General features: G+C 46.1%; 2 protein-coding genes across 3 annotated transcripts in view; one reads left to right on the top strand and one right to left on the bottom strand.

Moving 5' to 3' along the window:
- Window positions 1-1259, top strand: part of NPC1 (NPC intracellular cholesterol transporter 1) — a 41572-nt gene extending 40313 nt beyond the window's left edge. For both annotated transcript variants that reach the window (XM_045527549.1, XM_045527548.1), the window contains exon 25: window positions 530-1259. In XM_045527549.1, coding sequence (XP_045383505.1) covers window positions 530-612 — 83 coding nt within the window. In that variant the 3' untranslated portion in view covers window positions 613-1259. The remainder of the gene's footprint in view (window positions 1-529) is intronic.
- RMC1 (regulator of MON1-CCZ1) lies at window positions 981-23567 on the bottom strand. Its single transcript, XM_045527551.1, has 20 exons — window positions 23296-23567; window positions 22574-22650; window positions 20434-20518; window positions 19551-19607; window positions 17893-17979; window positions 14410-14550; window positions 13995-14098; window positions 12394-12483; window positions 12193-12298; window positions 11347-11458; window positions 7808-7852; window positions 7496-7549; window positions 6178-6306; window positions 4969-5075; window positions 3254-3373; window positions 2868-2945; window positions 2426-2530; window positions 2268-2336; window positions 1950-2175; window positions 981-1143 (listed from the first exon to the last, which is right to left on the bottom strand). The coding sequence occupies exons 1-20, from the start codon at window positions 23395-23397 to the stop codon at window positions 1064-1066; spliced, it is 1974 nt and encodes a 657-aa protein (XP_045383507.1). The 5' UTR covers window positions 23398-23567; the 3' UTR covers window positions 981-1063.
- Window positions 23568-25652: the final 2085 nt, after the last annotated feature.

Raw genomic sequence — 25652 nt, 5'->3', positions numbered from 1 at the left:
GCCATTTGATAAATGCTACTGCCTAAGAAAATCCTATCCAGGGGCTTCATGATTGTCTGAACTACTTCATTAGTAGACTGCTAGTGTTTTTTATGGAGGCTGAGGTGTCTGCTTCACAAAAGCCTGAAGTCAGCCCTGGGATGAATTTGGGCACCAGCAGGCCGGGTGCCCCTCCCTGCTGCCGGGAGAACGAGCTCGTCGACCTCGGGTCACGCGCCAGCCCTGCTGTGGAGCAGCTGTTTCCCGCACTGATTGGCTGTTTTAGCAAAACGCTGCCTCCGCTACTTACTTTGAGACTATCCTTATGATCTTTCCCCTTCAGCTTGCACAAAGGCCCCACGGTTCATTGAAAGGAGAACAGTATTAATTTGCTTGATTTATAGGTTTGCAACTAAGTTGAAGCATTGAAATGGAAGATTTAGAAAATGAGGGGCTTTTTTCATCTCTGGGGGATCTAATTTTGTTACAATCCAGTGTAAACTCTCTCTTCTTCGAAAGAAATAACCAACATTATTCTTCTCTCTCATAGGACCGTCAATAAATAAAGCCAAAAGTCGTGCCACCGAAGACCGATACCGAGGCACAGAGCGAGAACGACTCCTCAATTTCTAGCCCTCACAGGGTTTGGTGACTGAACTGTGTCTAAGGGTCAGTTTACCACTGGACGGTGGCTGCGTCGTGAAGGCGAAGTCGAGCACCGATGTTCCCAGACAGCAGGCTGACGGCAGCAGCTTCGGGCGCAGCGCTTCTGAACTCAGGAATGCACGCGTGACGCGTGTGGCAGCAGTACTAAAGCTGGAGGCGACCAAGGGACACTAAACCTCTCCCAGCTTCTTCAGGAAAGAGACCTCATTCTGTGGCAAGTGGAAGGTGACGCTAGGATGGCTGTGATCTGCTCACTGACACTTTTTAAAGGCCAATCATGTACTGTCTCCTTTTTTAGGAGTAACATTTGAGGACATTGTAGACACACTATAACATTTTGTAGTTTAAAGAGCTTTATTAATGCAATAAATTAACTTTGTACACATTTTTATATAAAAAAAAAATCTAGCAAGTGATTTCAGAAGGTTGTAGGCCTCATTAGAGCTTGGTCTCCAAAAACCTGCTTGAAGAAAGCAACATGTTCTTCACAGTGTTCGCCTGTAAAGGAAAACAGATTTAACCACCACTTAGATGTGGCATGAAAAGATAACAAGAGAATACAGCTCATAGGTATGTGAACGGGGTTTAACGTTAATAAAGTACTGTTTTCCTAAGCCTTTTGGACTGCCCTTTCTGTTGCAAAACTGATACCTTCACAACCCCCAGCAAATCACCATCCACTTTGAGACACAAGTAGAAAAGCTAAATGGGAGAGATGCCAATCTGTCATTGTGGTAACTAAGTGCCACCTTGTACATATACTGATTAACCCAGGAAAAGTTGGCAGAACTAAAATAGAGTCAAACTTCAGTTTGAGTAAAGAGCTCTGTTCCTTCCCCATCCTAAAGAAAAAGATGATACTGTAGATTTTATAACTCTCTGGAGATGAGAATGATTAGCCAGTGTTTCCCGCCTAAAACAGAATCATTCCTTTAATAAGACCCAGGCCACTTAAAACCCTCAGCCACCATTTGCTTGCTTTTCCCTGACTCTTCAAAAGGGCTATTCCAAGACCAGTTCAGACCCAGGCTGTGTCCAGACTGCCTGAACCGCATCCTACACGTCTCTCAACCCAAAACATAGCTCCACTGTGAGTTCAGAGCGCAATTCAGACTCCATCAGCATAACTGAATTCACTCGACTACAAACAAGGGGCTAAGGGCTGGGCGGGCTGTTCAGAAATTTTGTTGTTTACAAAAAAGCTACCCCAGGAGTCTTCCCTGCCTGCCAGCTGCCAGTGTGCTCTTGCTACTATTCCGAGTCTGTGGTTACCCCAGGTTTTTTCATTGCCACCGTACTCTCACCTGGTGTGAAATTGGGGCTCCCTCGCAAACGCTGGTTTCGCTGTTCAAAAAACCGGAATATAGTATAGAAAAGCATGTTGTCTTCGGTCTGCTTCGCAGCATCTAAAAATTTTCGTGCAGAAATATTGTCGTGGCCACCAATGCCCCGGATAAACCTTAAGGCAGCTAACACTTGGTGTTTGGAAAGAAGAACTTCTACTATTTCATCATTTGCTGTCGAAAGTCGCTAGAAGTAAAAGGGAAACAGAGTCCAGGTGAACATGAGCAACAGAACAGAAGTTTTTATGGAGACGAAAATTCTGCCGTTAGCAGAGCTACCTTCAGCATATCCAGAGACAGCTGATGAGCAGGAGGATAGAAACTCTCGAGGGATAACAGCAGACAAGCCTGAAAGAGATGTTCAGACCAGCTTCAGTTGGAAGGTCAAAATTAAGTTTTTAATCATGACAAAAGTAAAAAATCTGACAAATACGTACCAGAGGTTTGGAGTCACTGAGGACGTGGTACTGCAGGAACTGATGCAGCATATAAAAGAGGTTGTGCTGGACAAGCGTTTTGATAACGAGTTCATGTAGGTAGTGCTGAGGACGAAAGCAAAGGACATTTCCTAATCGCTCCACGACAGACAAGAGGGTAACCTGAGGACTGCAGCTATGCTGACGGGCAGAAGTTTCAGTTATTGCGAGAAGTGGTTTCATCGTGCAGGTTAAGAGAACCGAACTTATTACTTGTCATTCGAACTGATGAGATCATTAGGGAATGTAGGAAAGTCACTCAAAATTCTGCGTCAGGTATGCAGACCCCTTTAGCATAGGAAGGAATCAATCATCTAAGGTAGATCAACTGACAGCACTTTTATTTAAAAAAAAAAATTCCTGTTCCCCTAACTCGGGATGACAAAAGCTGATTTCAAGGTACCTGTACTGCAATCTGAAACTGGTTGAGAGAGCGAATGTATTCCATCAGCACAGCTACCACAAATTTATGAGGCATCTCCTACAGAGAAAAAAAGTAGTTTTATAAATACCAGAGTTGCAAAAGGGGCTACACGTAACTCCTTTATCTGCCCCTCCCTTGTTCCCACACTGAAATGGCCCAGTGTTAATGTTTCACTGGCTTTGCACAAATCCCCCCAGAACCACCCCTGTCGATGACTGTGATTTAGACCCAAGCCTTAGAAGCCAAACTCCCAGTGCCACGTCCCCCCCAGTGATTCTAACCACATTATGAGGTCTCCCAATTCTCCTCAACTCCCTTGTTTTGAGCACGCTCAGCCCAGGAGGGGCAGAGGGGCGGCTGCCCACCTTCTTTTCCACGAAGGCCGACAGCACGTGGGTGTACACGTCCGACTGGTCCAGCACCGCCTGCGTCCGCACCGGCCTCCTGAGCAGCGGGTTGCTCCGGCTCTGCCCGGCTTCCACGGCCTGCAACGACGCCACACGTGGTCTCAGTCCCCGTCTAGAGGACCGGTGCCATTTATGCTTCATCCAAAAGACCGAATTCCTAGATGTCAGACCTCAGATGCGAGCAGAGGACACTTATTTGACAACTCAGACTAAACTGCTTTTCCTGCACTGGCTGGGGAGCAGTCCTGGAAGTCAGAGTTGGTCACACTGAAAATAGTCCAGTGTTCATGGGGGATGGAACTAAAAAAGCGTAAGTCACAGTTTCTCGTAAGATACATCACACTTTCTTTAACCTCTTATAATTTTTTAACTCCCTCATTTTCTTAATCCTGGACGATGTGGCATGTGTTATCTGGTAACAACAAAACGGCCTGCTGCATCCGTGTTTCAGGAAGCCCTGACCCCAGGATAAATGCGCAGCATGGGCAACGCGTCTCCACTGGGCTTCGGTCAGCCCCGGCTCCCAAGCACCACGGAACGGGAGAGCTCTGGGAGGCCTTGACTGCTTTACCTAGTGTTTAGAGCAGTCTGGATCCACGCGGACTCCGCAGCAGCCGTGGGGTGTGGCCCGAGGACCCGCCTTTCTGAACAACTCCGGGTGCTGCCCGTGTCAGTTGCCCACGCTGAGCAGCGAGGGTTTCTGCAGCCCGGCGGACAGTGGGGCAAAGCGTGGAAACTGCCATCTGGGATCAGAACTGATTCCCACGGCACAGGGCAGCAGCAGCAAGACCAAAAGCGGGGCCTAGGTGGGTCCGGCCGTCCCTTGTGTCTGACGGAGGACGGGGTGGGCACGCTGTCCAGGCAGCCAGCCCTCCCCAGCAGCCTGCCGCAGGCCTCTCGTCCTCAACGGCTGAAGGGGAGGGCAGTGCTGGGTTTGGTGTTGTTTAAAACCACTTCCATTTTTGCCTCAGGATTAATCAGATCTCTGAAGTGGTATAATTCATTCTACTTTTCCTAAACTTTCTTTATTTCTAGTTGAAGATATGATGTACACGAGGCTTCTACTATACAAAGCGATAGAAGGAAAAAAAAAGGAAAAAAAAGATATGATGTACTAATAATAAATACGGCAGAAGCTGGTATAATAAGCCACACTGATTTTTCCAGCCGTTCACTGCAAACATTTGATGCCTACTAAATGACAAGCACGGCGCTAATATTTAATCACCACTACCTTAATAGGACACTGACCAAATTCTAGGAAAAGTCTTATTTTGAGAGTTATCATACCCTAAAAGGAAAGGAAGAAGGTGTGGCAAATAAAAATTTCTAATTTACTAATCAGAAAAAATATTTGCTAATATTTCTAATTTACTAAGTCCAGGCTCTGGCTCGCGGAGACTGACTTTCCCATCTACACGACACAGGCAGACCAGGGATCGGCGAGTGAGACCCAGCCCGGACTGAAAGCAAGCACAGTGCGCTGCGGCCGGAGGCTCACGGGAGGCCGGAGCTGTGACTTTACTCCCCCCACCGCCGCCACCCTGCCCTGGCACGCGGCAAGTCTCGGTGACTGACGTTCTTCTATCCTCATTTTGCATTATAATTCTTACACTGTATCGGGGAGGGCAGAGGGGGAGGAGGAGTCCTTCATCATAGTCCACATAACTTACCATCGTGTAACTCTGCTCGGCATCCAAGTACTTCTTATACTCATGGTTGAGTTTATCAAACACAGTGGCTATCACGGGCAGCGTCGCTCTGTCTGACTCACTCAACACTGGAAAGGACACAGCGATCACACAGATCAGCCGCCTCTGTGTCATCTTCAGAATTTCGACATGTTACCATGGTAACAATGATGCTAGTCTCAAACAGTTACAACACAAACGTACCTTTTAAAGGGCATTCAAAGAAATGTTGTATTTTAACAGACGGACTGCCACAGTAGAAAGTAACATTTTTTCCTTGGGGCCACAGTGTTTTATTACAAAAATAGAATAAAAACTTCTAAAATAAAATGATCTTAATTTAATGAAAAATTTGTTATTTTTTATTGTTTTCTGTGCGTGAGTTATATGCAACTTGAAAAATCGTGTAGCTCCTGTGAAGAGACATGTGAGTTACATATGCTTCACAAGGCCCTGGGCTCAAAACTAGCATGAGTTAAATACAACTCACGTGGCAGTTAGTGTGTTAAAGCCCTGACCCCTGGAAATCACAGCCCCTTTGTGGTTACTATTAAAAAACACAGCTATGGCAGATATCAGTAGGAGACTCTTAAGTAGATACATATGCAATGAGAGAGTCAGATTCTGGAAGCTGTCTGTTTTAAAGCCAGGATGGCGGCCCGCTACCCTCATGTGTGCCCGTGTTCAGGTCTGCTTCCACCTGGAACTATCTATTTATTAGTCTACCGATACTTCTATCTACAAGTCTTTTTATTTGAGAAAAAAAGGGCAGGGTCTTGCTCTGTCACCCACACTGGAACTCCTAGGCTCAAGCAATCTTCCTGCCTCACCTTCCATAGTAGCTGGTACTACAAGTGTGTGCAAACACGCCCAGCTAATTTTTATTTTTTGTAGAGACAGGTCTCACTACGTTGCCCAGACTGGTCCCGAACTCCTGGCCTCAGGCGATCCTCCCACCTTGGCTTCCCAAAGTGCTGGGGTTGCAGGTGTGAGCCACCACGCCTGGCCTCTACAAGGCATTTTTATATTTGGCAGCCTTTCTAGGGGGTTAAATAATCCATCCTTCACATAACGAATGAAGTTATAGATTACAGACAAGGCGTAAAAATGTGCCCCCCTCCACCCCATAAAACTGGGCAGCACAGGCCTAATACGAGAACCAGAGCAATGGGGACAGATTCCTCTACTTACTCTGCGAGCAGACAGACAGGATGACCATCTTGCATTCCTTTCTCTGGAGAAGAAAATCCATCAGTCGTCCCTTATCTGGCAAGAGCTTTACTATGGGCTCAAGTTTCACCTGGAGGTTCCAGAGGTAACCTGGATTTTAAGAGGCAGCAAATTTAACAGTATGATGCAAATCAGAACAAAAGCCCCAAAAGTGGTTCCCCTAAACATCTGTGGGGAGGGTGGAGGGAGGGGAGGAACTGCGAAGTATGGTTTATGGCTTTCCTTCCTAACCAAAGCAGAGCCAGGACTTTCAGGAACATCGACGACAGAGGGACTATGTCTGCACGCTTGGCTGACTCCTTACCACAAACAGCCTCTGCATTCAGAGGTGCATCTGCCTAAATATGGAGGGTGACAAGTCCTTAATTCCAAATGGTACCTTTCCCACACCTAGTCCCCTTTTAACGTGTAACAGTTCCTACTTTAAAGTAGACAAAGCAGTTAACACGTGGCACCAGCTGCAGTCCTGCACTTTGGTTTCCCCTGCATTGGCTCATTAGGCCAAAAGCTAAGAGGCTTCCGTGGATTTCATAATTCCTCCACGAATCCATCCATGAACGCACTGAACGCCCACCCTGCCTGGCAGGCACAGTCCGATGCGGCCTTTCTCAGTCGGGGTTCCGCAGGGGAACAGAGTGCTCCGTAAAAACCATCTGCGTGATCACTTTCTCAGTGTCCAAGGCAGAGCCAGAGCTAGCACCATGCCAGATGCACACGAGAGAAGTGAATCCATTACACACAGTGGATGCCTATGGCATTAGCGCTAATTCTCTCCTGAGAAATCTCCTTGAGAATCCCAGAGGGTAAGACAGGGAAATACACAGATGACTAAAGACTAATGTAGAAAGTTCTCTAATAAAGATACAAGGTGATCACCCAGGAAGAGACAACTGACAGGCTGAGGGAGGCTCCACCAGCCAGGTGAGAAGAAGGAGAAGCTCCCAGGCACACAGAGAACAGAGAAGGGCACGGGTTCCCATGGGAACGCTGGCGGAGGAGAGAACGGACACACCATGCCACGGAGCCTGGCTGTTCGGAATGGGCTTACAGTGGGGCAATGGCCATTCTTAGTTGCTGATTTAATTATAAAAAGTAACATACGCTCATAAAATGAACACACAGAAAACAGAGTGTACGGTGAAAAACCACCCCATTCCCAAGGCTGAAGAAAGCGGTCCTATCTCTGAGATTCACCTTGAAAACATCACTGGCTACAGCTGGAATCCAAGGTCAACAAGCATTATTTTCTACCATGATGACTGTCCCCGGCAAGACCTACCTTGGCTTGCGCTGATGATGATGTCAGGTTGAAAGACGATCCAGGATGAAGAATCCACATGTTATAGGAAATTCAAAACCAAGAAGAGATGAAAACAAAAGGCAAAGCCAGCTTTGAGCAGCATCCACCCCTGCCCCCATGTGCTGGGGCCACTCTAGACGCCAGGCCCCTAGATGGTAAGGGATGCTCCCCTTGGGCGGCTCTCAGAGCGTAAACGTGTGCTGCCCAGGGCGGGGCTGTTGGACCACCCTGTAGAGAAGGAGCCACCACTTTTCCTTCTGTGCACAGCGCCAATGCCTTTGTAAAGGATACAGAGTTTGCATGGAATGGGAGACTGGCTGGTCACTGCAGCAGGACCTACAAATGGAGAAAACACAGGTGTGACGATGCACTCAGGAAATGCTGCAAATACCAGCACTTAGGATGCAAAAGGCAATGCTTCTTAATGCTGTCAGTAAAATATTAATAGTTAAGTAAGGAATTAGTGTCATGTCTCGCTAATAACACATGCAGGAAGGAAGGAGTCCGGAACAATCCATGAAAATCTCCCAAGAAGGAGAAGGCATGCCAAGGCTTCATTCACAGTGGTTTGGGTTTTCGTATAACCGCAGATGACTCATCAGCATTTACGCACACACATTAAAGAACTGAGAAATTTACCTGGATGATTCAAAATCAAATGCCCAGATAATTCACTGAGAATGTTCCAAATAAAAGTGGTTTGTGGCTTAATTATCTAAATAATTAGCTCAATTATCCATTGCACAGAGCAGATCCACACCCAGAGTTCACCTGGGAAGCAGATGTCACGTGACAGGGCCCTCTACCAACCTGTTACGCCACTCTTGTGCCACGCGGGCAGCCCTACGAGCTAAACATGATTGCCAGGTCTGTTCCAATTAGCTAGGTACAACCAGAAGCCAGGTTTCAACCAGCCGGTTGGAAAGGTGGTCATTCTGAACAGACCACCAAAGGCAGGACACAGCCCAGTCAGACATGCTCTAGCAAAGAACACTCTCGCGTGGGACGGAAAAGCGAAGGTCTGAACTGAGCGAGCGCCCTCAGATCTGGCTGCCCAGCACACTGGTCTGCACACTCTCAGGTGAGAGCTTTAGTTTGTAAAGCCCTCCTAGGCTGGGCGTGGTGACTCACGCCTGTAATCCCAGCACTGTGGGCAGGCGAGGCAGGAGGATTGCTTGAGGCCAGGAGTTCGAGACCAGCCTGTGCAACATAGGGAGACCTCTCTACAAAAAACTTTAAAAATTAGCCAGGCATGGTATCTCACACCCGTAGTCCCAGCTACTCAGGAGGCTGAGGAGGGAGGATCGTTTGAGCTCAACAGTTGGAGGCTGCAGTGAGCTATGACTGCACCACTGCACTCCACCCTGGGTGGCAGAGTGAGATCCTATTAAAAAAAAAAAAAAAAAAAAGCCCCCTAGATCAGCAGTCCCCAACCTTTCTGGCACCAGGGACCAGTTTCATGGAAGACAATTTTTCCACAGACTGGGGCTGGCAAGGAGGGGTGTCATGGCAGGGTGTGTGTGGGTGCACAGAGCCCAGGTGGTGATGCATGGCCCGTTTCCTAACAGGCCATGGACTGGTACCAGGCCACAGCGCAGGGGTGGGGACTGCAGGCCCTAGATGATCCCAATGTGCAGTCAGAGTGAGAACCATTGCTCTAACAGGCCAAAAGCAGAAGGGAAAAGGGTGGCTGACTCTTCCCAAAATTGCTGGTTACACCTTTCAAACAGCCCTTTCAATTCCTCAGTGGCAGCGCACGGAGGGCAAGATTCACAGCTGCATCAAGCCTGCCAGGAACTTAACAACCCAGCAGGAAACACAGAAGTCATTAACCTCAGAAAATGCTCCACGAGCCCACACTCCCTAGAACTGCAGAGACACATGGACTGCTGAATTCCTCCAGTCGATGTTCGCGCCCAGGCTGTTATTTTGACTATGCCTGGCATTTGTTTCCTTACAACTTGCCAGGTAGAAGCCGACTGCCTTCTCACTGGCCCTACACGGCAGGAACAGAGCCGAAGGTTCTAAATGTCTTTCCCCCAATTCACCAGCACTCACCTTCATGCCAAGTGGGCAGCAGACTCAAGATAATCACCTGACACAATCTATTCTTTTAATGCTAACATTGACGAGGGAAAAGGAAGGAGCTGGAAAGAAAACAGAAGGCCAAAGACCTAAATGTCTGTGAGGACCAGCTCCTTCCTCCCCAGCTCTGCCAAATGTTATTAGGCTCCTGGCTGGTCCAGCAGGACGGCGTGGGCAGGCCAGAGGAGGCGCTCTTGCTAAACTACCTGCCGGAGCCCGACTCTTAATCTTCTGCGTGAAGGACACAAGAAAACCCTGACTGCAGGCTGGGCCGACCCACTGAGAGCCACGTGACAGGTACTCCCTTTATTTTCCAGAAACAGAGTCTCACTGTGTGGCCCAGGCTGGAGTACAGTGGCATGATAATAGCTCACAGCAGCCTCAAACTCCTAGGCTCAAGCGATCCTCCTGCTTCAGCCCCCCAAGGACCCAAGACTATAGATGTGCCACCACACCTGGCTAAGTTTCGTTCATCTGTTGTAGAGAAAATGGCAAGGGTCTCACTATGTTGCCCAGGCTGGTCTTGAACTCCTGACCTCAAGCGATCCTCTGGCCTCAGCCTTCCAAAGTGCTGGGATTATAGGCATGAGCCGCTGCGCCCGGCCAGTATTCTTTTTTTTTATTTTTTGAGACAGAGTCTCGCTCTGTTGCCCGGGCTAGAGTGAGTGCCGTGGCGTCAGCCTAGCTCACAGCAACCTCAAACTCCTGGGCTTAAGCTGATCCTACTGCCTCAGCCTCCTGAGTAGCTGGGACTACAGGCATGCGTCACCATGCCCGGCTAATTTTTTCTATATATATTTTTAGTTGGCCAGATAATTTCTTTCTATTTTTAGTAGAGACAGGGTCTCACTCTTGCTCAGGCTGGTCTTGAACTCCTGACCTCGAGTGATCCACCCACCTCGGCCTCCCAGAGTGCTAGGATTATAGGCGTGAGCCACCGTGCCTGGCCCAGAGTCTCACTTTGTTGCCCGGGCTGGAGTGCCGTGGCATCAGCCTAGCTCACAGCAACCTCAAACTCCTGGGCTTAAGCGATCCTACTGCCTCAGCCTCCCGAGTAGCTGGGACTACAGGCATGCGCCACCATGCCCGGCTAATTTTTTCTATAGATATTTTTAGTTGGCCAGATAATTTCTTTCTATTTTTAGTAGAGACGAGGTCTTGCTCTTGCTCAGGCTGGTCTCGAACTCCTGACCTCGAGCGATCCACCCGCCTCGGCCTCCCAGAGTGCTAGGATTACAGGTGTGAGCCACCGCACCTGGCCAGGAGTTGTGTTTTTTTAAAAAAATATAACAAATGGCCCTTCACCAAAATCAAATAGATCTGGGAATCTCTTGTTTAGTCTCTTTATTTCATCTTTTGTTTTTCTCAGACAGGGTCTTGCTCTGTCCCCTAGGCTGGAGGGCAGTGGTGTCATAGCTCACTGTAGCCTCAAACTCCTGGGCTCAAGCGATCTTCCTGCCTCGGCCTTCTGAGTTGCTGGGACTGCAGGCACTGCCACCACACCTGGCTAATTTTTTATTTTTGTAGAGACAGGGTCTTGCTATGTTGCCCAGGCTGGTCTCAAACTCCTGGCCTAAGTGATCCTTCTGCCTTAGCCTCCCTCCCAAAATGCTGGGAGTACAGGTGTGAGCCACCGTGCCTGGCCCTCCTCCCTCCATTTTTAACATGACTCCCAAAGATCACAGCAAGAACACAGCCATGGGGTGGAACAGCAGCCCAGACTCCTCTACAGAACCCCACTTCACCTGCCAGGGGGATCTGATAGGGCTGGATGGATCGAGCCGGAAGCACTGGGTGGTGGAAGGTCACGGTGCCGTCGAACTCTCCCCGCAACTTGATGTCAAATATGACCGATGTCTGTGGGGGAGAAAGGACAAGGCTGTGGTGCCAAAACAAACCATGGTGTGACAGGTCTCTCATTACTTCACATCTCACTGTTCAGATCAGCTTCAAAGTCCGCATTTGCGTTCCCTCCCTACAGGCGAATTTGCCATTCACATCACAGCTCTCTTTTAACATCTTTATTTCTTCCCACAAATATTTCCTGCATTTAGGACATTCTTCCTTTGAAGAGCACAAAGTGGTTTAAGCAGATCTTTTTCACTTGCACTTGCAGCATCTTCACTAAAGACTTAGTGTCACCACCCTCCACGGAGGTCTAGGAGGGAAGCGGCTTCTCTGGCACCAGAGGCCCAGCTAACAGCCGGGAAAATGCAGACCCCTTCCAGCTGTCTTGGGCCAGGGCCCCAGGACCGTCACCAGCCGGCTCTACATCTATGCTCATCTACAGAACCCAGGTACTCAATGCACACAGTGGCTTCCCACCTTGTTCCAAAGGTCAAGTCTCCTCGTGTGCTATTTTCTGAAATAGTTTTTCATCATCCTTAATCACCTGATAGGGAATCACTTTTTCTCAACCCCTTAGAATATCAAACCCATTTCCACCTGGAAGACAAAAACTTTTAGCATAAAAATGCAATTTCCAGTCCTTGTTCAGAATGTCTGGCCAATTTTCACAAGGCTTCTGAACAACCCTGATGTGTTCAAAAGCAGATCAGATGTGTTCATGTTCAAACACACACAGCTCATACCTCTGTGTCCTGGTGATGCACGACCACGAGGTTGTCCACTACGTTTAGCGCAAACTTCCCCGTCCTGTTTAACTTCAATATGTGCATCTTCTTACAGGCACCTTCTCTGTAGGACAATAAAAAGAAGAAAAAAAAATAGATCAACAAGCTTTAGTTCATATTTTAAAATCAGGGGAAGAGGGAAGAAAGCATCAGACGCACCGTGGCAGATGATACAGGACCACCTCCGCGCCGGTGCTATTGGAGGTCCGAGAATGATGCCTCAAGAAGAGAACATAAAGCTGCCCGTATCTAGTGAGAAAACAGAGAGACTGAGGTCACAAATGGCCACTAAAATGCCTCTATTCTATATGGGGTCCCAGTGAAGTAAACTATGAGATATTCACTTAATGGAGTATTTTGCAGCCAATAAAAATGTGTACAAAGAAAGTGCCATTAGTCAAAGCCTCTTATAAAGTGGAAAAGACAATGCAAAACTAAATACAGCCTGATCATCATCTTTTAAAAGAAAACCACAAACCTAAGCACAGAGTCCAAACTGACTGGAAAGAAATACACGCTGTTAATATAATTATCCTTGAGTGATAATCTATTTTCCTTCCCTGTTTTCCAAGTTTTATCTGATGCGTACATGTTCCTTAATAGGAGGAAAACATCATCACTGTTCATTTTTAAGTGCCATCCAATCAGTGCTGCTGTGAGCAGTTCCTGAGGGCACATTCTTCCCAGTGGCGAATGCCGGGCTGCGCCTGCCCTGGGGCTGAGGAGGGGACCAAAGACAGAGGAGTGGGTCCCACCTCCACTTCAGCCAGGACCACACTCACTTTCTCTGCCTTCTCAAGTGGGATGCCACAGAAGAGCACCTTGTTTTAAAAAAACAAAAAAAAGCATCCTACCACTGAAAATTTTTTTAAAATTTGGAAACCACTGTTTTAGGCCATTGAAGAATCAGAAGTAATTCTGAAGCAAAATGTTGATAATTGTTGAATCAGAGATACAGGTATATAGGGAGTTCTTTATATTAGTGTCTATTTTTCTGTGTTTAAAATTTTCATTACAAAGTTTAAAAATTAACTGAGCTATCTGCTTTTCCAAATGAAAACGTATCTTCCTATATAAGAAATTCAGTTCCATGTTTGTTAGATTAAAAAAACTTAATCTATTTTCTTATTTAGAGCAATTATAACTTGGCTTTTAAAAAAATAAAAAACCAAGCCTGAGCAAGAGCGAGACCCCGTCTCTACTAAAAATAGAAAGAAATGATCTGGATAACTAAAAATATATATAGAAAAAATTAGCCGGGCATGGTGGCGCATGCCTGTAGTCCCAGCTACTTGGGAGGCTGAGGCAGGAGGATCGCTCAAGCCCAGGAGTCTGAGGTTGCTATGAGCTAGGCTGACGCCACGGCACTCACTCTAGCCCGGGCAACAGAGTGAGACTCTGTCTCAAAAAAAAAAAAAAAAAAAAAAACCAAAAACCTTGTTAAGCTGCAACTCATAGAGTGGGAATAAATTGGCTAATCTTCTCATTTTATCAGGCTAGAAAGGTATAAAGACTTCCCTAAGGTCACAAAGCTTGTAAAATCAACAAGAATGCCAAGAACCTGCCAAGAAACAGGTTTTCCATATTCATAAAATGTAGGTGCTACATAAACAGCACCCGGGGAGTCCTCGTTACTTGTTCTAGGAGTCCCGTCCCTGAGGACAGGGCATCACGATGGTCCTTATAACGCAGCACACTCCTTCTAGTCCTTATAGCGCTAAAGCCAAGCACAGGAAGAACTCTCCTGAAGCCAGACATACATGGTGGCCATCGCAATGTCTCTCTCGGAAAGGCTGAGTTTAGTTGACTTGGGCGCAGCTGGTAATTCAATCTCAAACTTGGGCAGCTTCGACATAGTGCCAGCCTGTTTAGGGGGAGGAAAAGTTTATTAAACCCCTTCGATGTTTTTCCATTCCCCATGCAAAATCAGTGAGGACAGTCACACAGTACGTCTTTCATCCTTTCCATCGTCCCACCACATCCTTTGCTCAGCGTCCAGCTCCACAGCATGATCATTCTTGGCGCGCACAGAGTGGTGCGGCGCGCCCCCTAGTGGTCATGGGTGGGAGGTTATGGTTGGAAGAAACTGGCCCCTAAGGTGCTTGCCGGTTAGGATGTCAGAGGAACAAGGTAAGAAGGGGAAGGCGGGTTTTTCAAGGGGAGGGTCACTCTTACCCTAAAATAAAAAGGCTGCAGGACATTCTCAAGGACAGTGGTGGACAGCAGAATGACAGCGCTCTCGGGGCAGTACATGTACCAATTCACATTGATGTTGTGGCTCTTCAGCAGTTTCAGAGTCCGTTTCTCTGGTAACACCTGAAGCAAAGTTTAAGAAACAGAATCTTCACTTTACAAACAGCAAAATTTCAGAAGATTGATATAGTAAATTAAGAAAATGAAAAGCAGGGGAAAAACCCACTGAGTTAAATAGAAAAGTATTATTTTTATCCATTACTGCTACTACGTGCTGAGCCCTGTGCTTATTAGTGCTCTACACATCTGAACTTATTTGCTCTTTGCCACAACCCTGATAGGTGGGGGTGTCACTAGCCCTGTGTGACAGATGAGAAGGTAATGCTCAGAGATCACCAAGCATCACAAGGGAACCTGCCAACATAACAAAGTAGCTGCCAAGTAGCTGGGAATATGGCTACGCACTACTACACCCAGCTAATTGTTCTATCTTTTGTTGAGAAAGAGTCTTGCTATGTTGTTCAGGCTGATCTCAAACTCCTGGGCCCAAGTGATCCTCCCACCTCGGCCTCCCAAAGTGCTGGGATTACAGGTATGAGCCACTGCACCCACCTTATTTCCTGAAGACCTTAAGACCATCTAGGTACCCTTTAGGTACACCTTCCCACTACAGAGAACAGAAAGATAGACTTTTAAATGATTACCACAGGTAACTGCTGTAAAACAAGCCATTCTTTCCATGTTATCTTATATACAAAAATCTATTTCTGTGTGTATGAGATTACTAAAGTTTGTTTAAAGTTCTCTTTGTGGGTGTGGTGGCTCATGCCTGTAATCCTAGCACTCTCGGAGGCTGAGGCAGGAGGACTGCTTGAGATCAGGAGTTCCAGACCAGCTTTACCAAGAGTGAGACCCCAACCCTACTAAAAAAAAAAAAAAGATAGAAATTAGTTGGGCAACTAAAAATATACATATATATCAAAAAAATTAGCCAGGCGTGGTGACATACGCCTGTAGTCCCAGCTACTTGGGAGGCTGAGGCAGGAGGATCATTTGAGCCCAGGAGTTTGAGGCTGCAATGAGCTATGATCGTGCCACTGCACTTCAGTCCCATCAACAGAGTGAGACTGTCTCAATCAATCAATCAATCAATCAAGTTCTCTGTGCTGGTCATTGCAAAGATTTTGATGACAGTCCTACAGCAAAGAACCATGACATTAACATCTCATGTTTTGCTCACACAGGTATATTTTCTCCATACATAAATCCTAAATTATACTTTTATTAGGTCAAAAACATTAAAACGTGAAAGAATTCTAACACTGTCTACATTAGCTCCACTTAGAGATCTCAGAAACATTCTCAACAGGTCAGGCAGTTGGAACATACTAAAAGATGAACAGGCTAGTGCATCCAAGGACACAACCGACAGAGTAAAAAGGCAACCTATAGACTAAGAAAATATATTTGCAAATCATGTATCTGATAAGCTATTAATATCCAGGATATATAACGAATTCCTACAACTCAATAGCAAAAAAACCAAATAACCCAATTTAAAAATGGGTAAAGGACTTAACTAGACATTTCTCCAAAGATGATACACGAGTAGCCAGCAGGCACATAAAAAGATGTTCAATGTCGCTAATCATCAAAGAAATGCAAATCAAACCCACAGTGAGACAGCACCTCATGCCCATTAGGATGGCCACTATCGGAACCACAGAAAATAAGTGCTGGTGGGGATATGAAGAAATTGGAAGCTTTGTGCACTTGGGGGAATTGTAAAAATGGTGTAACTGCTATGAAAAACAGTATGTCAATTTCCCCCAAAATTAAACAATAGAACTACCATCTGATCCAGGAATCCCACTCTGGGTATATATCTAAAAAAACTGAAAATAGGATCTTGAAAATGTATTTGGCATACCCATGTTTACAACCTCATTATTCACAATAGCCAAGAGGCGGGATGAATGAATGGCAGATGAATGGATAAACAAAATGTAGTATGGACAAACGATGGAATATTATTCAGCCTTAAAAAGAAGGAAATCCTATGCTACAACATGAAGGAACCTTGAGGACTTTATATTAACTGAAATAAATCAGTCACAAAAAGACACTGTATAATACCCCTTATATGAAGTATCTGGCTGGGTGCAGTGGCTCCTGTCTCTAATCTCAGCACTTTGGGAGGCTGAGACACGAGGATCACTTGAGGCCAGGAGTTTGAACCAGACTGGGCAACACAGCAAGACCCTGTCTCTATAAAAAATAAAAAAATTAGCCAGGCATGGTGGTATATTCCTGTAGTCCTAGCTACTCAGGAGGCTGAGGCAAAAGGATCACTTGAGCCCAGGGGTGGAAGACTGCAGTGAGCTATGATCATACTGCTGCACTCCAGCCTGGGCAACAGAGCAAGATACCTAAAATCAAACTCAGAAAGAGAAAGTAGAATGGAGGTTGCCAGGGGATGGGGGAAGGGGAAAAGGAGAATTGTATAATGGGTATGGCATTTCAGTTTTATAAGGAGACAAAGTTCTGAAGTTGCTTCACAACAAAGTGAATGAATATATTTAGCACTACTGAACTGTACACTTAATAAGAGTTAAGACGGTAAATTTATGTGCTGTATTTTTTTAATCACAATTTTTAAAAATTTTTTTTCAAGATTAAGGGGCAATTCACAAAGGGACAATACACGAGTGAAAAGATGCTTACTTTCCTAGTAACAAAAATTACAAATTAATTTGTAATTAGTCTACCTCTCAGACTGGCAAACATCTATAGACTGATATTAATAATATTCAGTTCTGGCAAAGTTTGGAAAATGGAGATTCCTATATAGCTAGTGAAAGTGCAAACTTCTGGAAGAAATTTGGTGATATCCGTTCAGCTTTAGATGTTCATATGTATGTTGCAACTGCCTCACCCAAGAATATAAAGAAATGTGTACAAACATGTTAATGAAGAATTGTTTGTAATCATAAAAAAGTAAAAACAAGCCAGATGTCTGTCAACAAGGTATTGGTTAAATAAATTGTAGTCCATTCATACAGTAGAATACTAGTCAGAACAAAATGTAGAAAGATGTCCAAGATATACTGCTATGCAAAATAAAGCCAGCTGTAGAAGTTTATATGTAACAGTCCCTTTTGTAAAAATAATTATAACAATAAATGTATGTATCAAAAAAAATGGAGAAATAGGCACCAAACTGTTCATAATAGTTATTTCTGGGGATTATGGGGGACTTTTACTTTCCATATATCTTGGTAATGTTTGGATGTTTTATTTTTTAAAAATGTATGACTTGTAATTAGGAAAAAAAAGAAAAGAAAAACCCAACCAAGAGACTAAAGCTCTAGAATCGGAAAAGATCTCTTTAGTGCTGTGTTCAAAAGGCCGTCAAACTGCTATCACAGAACTTTCTCCAGCAAACGTAAATGATAAACGTGATACCTGGTAAAATTCGATTCCTTGATCTGTTATGAAGACAATTTCCGTAGAACTAGTCCAGCAGAATCCTAGAATGTTGGCGTTCTTAGTCTGAGAAGAATTACAGAAAGATTTTTTTTTTTAGAGGTGGGGTCTCACTGTGCTCAGGCTGGTGTCGAACCCCTGAGCTGCAGCTATCCACCCGCCTCAGCCTCCCAAAAAGCTAGGACTACAGGCGTGAGCCACCGTGCCTGGCAGAAAAGATTTTTTTGAATGAATAAGAAAAACATGTATAACTCTCTTCAAAAGCTTAAAAATCACTCTTTAATGAAAGTTACCCAGAATGATTACTCATTAGCAAATCAAACTTTCTTTTAAATACAGCTTTCCTTAATTTTTGCCTGTAGCACTTCATTCAAGACTGTGAATCTGTATATGTAACCTTAACTTTTGTACCCCCATAATATGCTGGGGGGAAGGGGGAAAGAACCTGAATCTGGCTGGGTGCGGTGGCTCTTGCCTGTGATCCTAGCACTCTGGGAGGCCCAGGCAGGAGGATCGCTTGAGGCCAGGAGTTTGAGACCAGCCTGGACAACAGCAAGACTTCATCTCTACTAAAACTAGAAAAATTAGCCGGGTGTCATGGCACGCTACTATAGTTCCAGCTATTCAGGAGGCAGAGGCAGGAGGACTGCTTAAGCCCAGGAGTTTGAGGTTGCAGTGAGCTATGACGACACCACTGCACTATAGCCCAGGCAACAGAATGACATCCTGTCTCAAAACAAAACAAACAAAAAAACCTGAATCTTGGTTCTTTCTGGTCAACAGAACAGAGAAAGCCTACGTTTTATAAAAGTGTAACTGATCAGAGCTCACAGACATCAGCTTCTTCCGTTAGGAATCAAAGTACGACTGACCTTCTCAGTCAACCACGTTATAAAAACTGTCATTATAAATGTACAAAAGCCTAAAGTTTTTCAATGAGTGTTGACCAAAATGGGCTGGGGACTCTGAAACTACACATACACGATCGCTTTATGAACAGCAAGGCCAGGAGTCCCTGCAAGGCAGGCAGGACCTTGCAGCTGCAGGGCTGGGAGGGGTCAGTGGTTCAGGGATGCACCTTTCCTTGCAGAGGAGCCCACCTGATCTCAACCTAGCAAAACAGTCACAAAGATGCAGAAAGTCCCACCGCACCCACTAGCAGCTGTTAGTGTCCAGGTGCCACTTTTAGCTCAGCTCCCTCTAGCCTAGTTTATTATACCCAGCAAATCTAATTAATGTGGATTAGAATCTACACCTGGGGGAAAGAAGAGTAAGGGCATGACAAGGACAAATCAAGGAAAGAAAATATCATCAGGAAAGGAGAAAAATCTCCCTCCCTTCCACATGAGGTGGCTAATGAGGGAAGCCAGGGCCGAGACTGGAGACACCGCCAGTCCAGGGAGGAAGCACCGGGCAGGGCGACAGAAAACAGCAGCCACCGAAGACTGACACTGCTGGTGTTTAACATGGTCATCCGCTGACTCCCCTCAATTCCTTTTTATAGATGGAGAAACAGGCTTTCAAAACTTAGCAAACACCAGCAGAGCTCAGCATTAAGGCACAGTCTGATTTCAGGGCTGTGCCCTGACACCCTGCTCTCCACGACACAACCCACAGCTCAGCGCCGGCCACCGTACCTTGCACTCCTGTGTGTATTCCAGCTGAGAGTTATCAGGAATGAAATTACAAAAATCCTGAAAGAAAAAAAAAAAAAACAGAAAAATTTAGATTGGGTAGCTATACTGCCCACCTACCTTGGCATACTACAGGATAAAAAGACAAAAAAAAAAAAACTGAAAAAGTGACCAGAAAATAACTGACAAAAACACAAAGACAGGAAAGATAAAAAGACCAATTTGGGTAATCAGCCTCTTGAGTAGCAGCAAGTTTACGATTCAGTTTTTAAAAAGTTAATGCAGATATTCAGAGTTTAGAAACTGATTTTGAAAATACATTCCTCAGATGACTGATGCCAGAGAAATGAGTTACTGTTTTACATTATAAGAGGCTTCCCCAAAATACTAGCAATCAATACTGATGAAAGAAGTACGTGCTTGATTCTACCTTTCCCATCAGCCTTCTCTCTAATTTACAAATGGCTGAGTATTTACAAGCACTGAAGAGCCAATAGGCTGCGCCACCTCTGGATATCTGTTCAGATCTAGCTTCCAGCAATCATAGAAGAGAATAAACGGAGTTACTTGAGGAAGATTAATTCACAAAGTAGCCAAAAATATACCTCCCATAATATACCTACATTGCTAGCTACAAAAGTTGCATGAAGTTCCAAATTACTTTTTTAAAAATTTAAGTCAAAAATGTCAAATTAAGGTAATATTTATTTATCCATTCAAACGTCTTTCTCATCTTCAAAGGCTCAAATACAATGCAACATAACTATACCTTCACAAAAGTAAAATACTAAATGTTGCCTTTAACATCGAAATTTTGCAATTCCTTCTCTTCCAAATGTACTCCTAATGATCTTTTCTTAGCACTATATTTAAAGATAAGTCTTACCACAGTCTTGGAGGTCCTCTGAACAGCCAATATCTTATTTTCTAAGGAAAATTTAATGCACTTCACTTCTCCTTTGTCATCCATTCTTTAAGAAAAAAGAATATGTTAAGAGTTAAACTAAATAACCGAATTCTAGTCACTATCATTTGTTGAGAAGACAAAAGATAAACATTCAGAAGGCAGCAAATTCTAGTTTAAAATGAAAGTTATGTTTCCAAAGCTATCAGTAAAACCTCTTTTCAAACAACAAAATCCAACTGCCAACTACTGGCTGGAGAAATGTGCAGTATGATGATTTACGGGAGAACTGACATCACGTGTACTTGCCACCTGAGAATTATTTTCAATATAAGTAAAAACACATCACACAGTAGCCTTCTGCACAAACTGCTGCCTTCTGTCGCGACCTCTCTCGCAGCAAAGCTTTGGGGAAGAGGAGGCTACTCTTGCATCTCACTTCGCATTCCCTGCGCAACCATGCAACGTGCCAAGCAGATGAGAAAAAGTGAACTCGGGGCACGCACGAGAGAGGGGCATGTGGAAACTTTTGAAGGCATGAAGACGTTCATTGTCTTGATTGTGGTGATGGTTGTATACCTATGTCAAAACTCATCACATTACACATATTAAAATGTGCAGTTTATTGTGTGCCAATTATACCCCAATAAAGTTTTCAAAAAAGTTTTCAGAAAAGTTCAGTACCTTCCCCCTCAAATTCCTCAGAGCCCCCAGATCTCTATCATCATGGGCTTGCTCTCCTTTTCCACATTGAACTGACCCCAAGTCTTACCAGAGACTGACCCTCCTAAGCATCCTTAGCCTGCCTGTGTGGCACCAGTCCACACCGCTGCAGCTCTGGTCGTCACTATGCCTGGCTCAGACAACTGCTACTGTCTCTCAGGGGGAGCCCTGACTCTGACACGCTCCCAACTAATCCAGCCTCAATGCTGCAAACAGCATGAGCTTTGCAAACACTGACATCATCCCACACCCCACAAATTTTCAGTAACAAGATAAAGCCCTAATTCCACAGCAGAAAAATGTAAGGTTCAAGCTGGCCCCTACCCGCAGCCACACCACCACTTCTCCTTCCCCACAGGGACACCCTGACCCTCAGTTACACGGACCAGAAGTTCCCAGACGCCATGCTCGCTCCCTTTGCCCTTGGTGTTCTCTGCATCTGGAAGGCCTCCATTGTCCTCTGCCTAGAAATCATCCCATTCATACTTTAAAATCTTGCTCAAAGGTTGCCTCCTGAGACCTTCTCCTTCCTGGGCAGTGGTCTTCCCTGGCCTATTGCAAGAAAAATGTCACATCTCTTCTGTGTTCCCACATTCTGAACAGAGCTCCATTATCGCACTTTTCATGGTGAACAGTATTTGCCCACTCACTTGTCTCCCTCACTGTATTTATGAGTTCTTAAAAAAAGGCCAGGCTGATTCAAAGCCCTCACATGCCTGGCTGGTGCCTAGCACAGGGGCTGCATCAGTGTCTGCAGAGCACATGATGACAAAAGAAACCGGTTGATCCATTTTCTACTTCAAAAAGTTTCCCATTACACAGGGCAACTGCAAAATTGCTTTTTAAAATCACCACTCAATTGAAGACCTACACTGTACTTTCCCCTTCTGTGACCCCAAGTGTTAAAGCAGCCAGTTTCGATCCAAACTGAGACGCTTCTGAAAGTGAAAGGGACTGCTGTTGATAATTAACACTGGTTCGATTCTGTAAACAGGAACAGCACCTTAAGTATGGTGGAAGCCATGATTTTCTTATATTTTTAGATAAGAAACAATGAATCTCCTCCACCTTTCAAACACTCTGGAAAGAGCTAAGGCTCTCCTCGTTCAACAAACCGGAAATGGGCACATCAATGCACTGACTTGCTAATTTCAAGTACCAGGAAGTAGGTGCCCCACTTGTGAAGAGCTCAGCATTTCACTCTGACAGGTGGTGCTGGTATGTGCCACCAACACAAGGATCTGCTTCCCTCTCCCTACAGACAAGGATTCCACCTGTGCACACACACTTCAGCTCTCTTAGGGGAGGCCAGTGACAAAATTATAAAACCACCTTTTGAATCAGAAAAACACCATTTGTTTACAGGTTGAAATTATTCTGAAAATGTCTACACCGTTACCTAAAGGAGATGGGATTCCTATCATCTGGGCCTTTGACTACCACACCAGTAGCTCCACCAGATCGAACAGCAAAAACCTGAGAGGGAAAAGAAGCAATGTTAACAGTCTGAATTTTGAAAGGATCTAGACTCCTGTATCAACCTACAAGTGATTAATTCTGCTATACCCTACTCTTGGTTCAACTAACATCGCAATATTTAGGAACAGATGCTTAAAGGTTCACATGATTTTTAACAAACAAGAGAGCAGAGACCGAAAGACTACAATTCCAAGTGTAGCCCACGGTGCAAAACCGGGTCCGAGGCTCCAAGTTTTAAGGCCGGTTCGCGCACTGGCGCCGCTGATTACAGTTAATTACACTTCATTACAGTCTTTCCCCCCTTTACAAAATTACAAGAAAAATGAAAATCTCCACGTCTAAATCCTTGACTGCAAGTTTAACTAATGACAAAGGCAACAAAAGGCGTCCAGGAAAAACTGGCATGCTGACAGCACCGGCCACAGGGCCACCGCGTCCCGGGCGCTGGCTCAGGGGTCCATCCCTGTGGTCACTCGCGAGGACACCTGGTCACCTGGCTGTGAGGAGCCCCGTGCCTTGGCCCACCCAGCGACGAAGGGAGGGAAGGGGGAAGCCAAGGCCTGGTCGCGCCAGCCCCCGGCCTCCGCGCGCCCACGACCCTAGCGGGGCCGCGCGGCGGAAGAGGGCGCGGGGCGGCCGGACCTGCTTGTTGGCCTCATCGAAGAAGACGCAGTTGACGGGGTTCGCCTTCTCGAACTGCACCGGCCGCTCGCACAGCTCCAGGTAGTAGTCCTCCTCGCCCATGGCGGGCGCCGCGGCGGCGGCGGGGGCCCCGGGGGCGGCCGCCAGCGTGGAGCCGGCCGTGCGGCGCCCGACGCGGGGCGCGCGGGGGCGCGGAGGTCGGCCAGGGAGGCGGCGGCGGCGGCGACGGCGGCGACTGAGGGCCCGGCGAGGCGGCCGCTTCCTGGTGCCACGCCCCCGCCCCCGGCCGCCACGTGACCCGGGCCCTCCGCGCTTAAACGGGCCGCGTCCTGCCGCGGCGGGGCCCACCGGCCGTAAGCGCGCCCCGCCCGGCGCTGGAGGCTCCTCCCCATTCCCCGGGGTCGACGGGGGCGCGACCGCGCGACCCGGAAGCGCGTGCGGCGCCCCGGCCCTGCCCGGCCCCGCTCCCTGCGCGCCGCCGGGGCCGCCTGTTCCCCGGAGAGTCCCGGGAGGTTCGCTGCCGGGGCGGGTGCCCGCGCGGGACGGGGCTGCCCGGGCTCTAGGAGAGGCTCGTCCTTGCGACTCCCCGCGTCGGGGGCTCCGTAAGGGACGTGAGCCGGGACCCCCTCTAAGGCCCTCAGCTCTGACCTGGGCTCTTCTCCTGTATCTGGACACCGAGTTGACAGCAGACAGAGTAACAGCAGAAAAGCGTGTAAATTGTATTAGTTTTACACGTACGTGGGGAACTTCATAAGAGAGGGAAGTCCGAAGAAGTGGCCAAAGCAAAGCGCTGTATACTTTAGATGCAGAGAACCATAAATTTGAAAAGAAATGACAAGACAATGGGAATCTGGCTAGGGGCAATAAATTGCTAGGGGTGTCATTAGAACAAATATTGGAGATGTAAAACTAGTGGAAGATAGGGTTATTTCGCTAAGTGTATTTATTCAGTCTATTGCAGCCCCCAATTCCCAGTCTCTGGTGACAAAGGGCTGTTCTCTGGCCCTGGGTGTGGAGAGGGTGCCCCTCCCAGAATAGCTGTGGCTTGCTGCATGCAGAAAGGAACAGGTCAGTTTGCTACCGCCCCCCTTTTTGTTTGTTTGATTTTGGGGTTTTTTTGTTTTTGTTTGTTGGGGGGGGAGTTGGTTTTTCTTTTTTTTTTGTTGTTGAGACAGTCTCACTCTTTTACCCCGGCTAGACTGCAGCCTCCAACTCCTTGGTTCAAGCGGTCCTCTTGCCTCAGCCTCCTGAGTAGCTGGGACTACAGGCGCCCGCCACCACGCCCAGTTAACTTTTTCTATTTTTTAGTAGGGGTGGCTGAGGCAGGGTGTCTTGGTCTTGCCTAGGCTGGTCTGGAACTGCTGACCTCAAGCTATTCTCGTGCCTTGGCCTCCCCAGAGTGCTAGGATTACAGGCCTGAGCCACTACGCCCAACCCTTTTTATCCCAATGAAAGTGAATTTTAAATATTAAACATTTGGATTATTCTGATTTGTGTTATGAACAAATACACTGTATCGTATTTTTCTCTGAAAATCAAGAGCAAAGCATGCCAGCAATGAAAAGAAACAAAAACAGAGGTAAAGCTTTGCATCCTGCCTTCAATTTAATTTTAAAGAAAACAGCAGAAACATTATGTTACACAAATAAATAACAAATGAGGAAGAAAGTATCTGCCTCAGAGGAAATCCACAGAAAGAAGCTTCTGAGGATAGAAGTAATTATCAGGCCAGGTGGGGACAGGACACAAAGAAAATTCTCACCTAATTTGAATTCTGGGTTGTTATTTATGATGATTTCCACACTGGTATTATTCACTTAAAAATTTGAGTTCTGGTAACATTTGGAACCTCAAAGTTCTAGAAATGACTGTTGATCCATTTTTAAGAACTATTTTCAGAGTTTCTTTTTTTTTGTTTTGGAGACAGGGTCTCCCTCTGTTACATGGGGTAGAGTGCAATGCTGCAACCATACCTCACTGCAACCTCAAACTCTAGGCTCAAGCAGTCCTCCTGCCTCAGCCTCCCAGAGTGCTAGGATTACAGGCGTGAGCCACCACGCCTGGCCTTGTTATTATTATAATTATACAGTTTGCATAAGGTACTGTACATTGTTCTTACAGACCTTCTATATAGGGCACTTTCACTTTTCATTCTAAGTTTTGATTGTCTGGCTATTATATCAGTTAGAATTACATTTAGCTGCAAGTAACTGCAAGAAAACCCAATTTACAGTAACAAGCAAATAGGGCTTTAATTTTTCTCCAGGAGCAAGAGGTGTGGAGGTGATCCATCCAGGCCTGGTACTGAGGCTCCATGATGCCTCAGAGATCCACACTCCTCTTTTCTCTGCACTTAG

The sequence above is a fragment of the Lemur catta genome, chromosome 16 (assembly GCF_020740605.2).
Source record: "Lemur catta isolate mLemCat1 chromosome 16, mLemCat1.pri, whole genome shotgun sequence".
Lineage (NCBI taxonomy): Eukaryota > Metazoa > Chordata > Mammalia > Primates > Lemuridae > Lemur > Lemur catta.
The sequence above is the reverse complement of the archived record's forward strand: the minus strand, read 5'-3'. Positions and strand labels throughout refer to the sequence as shown.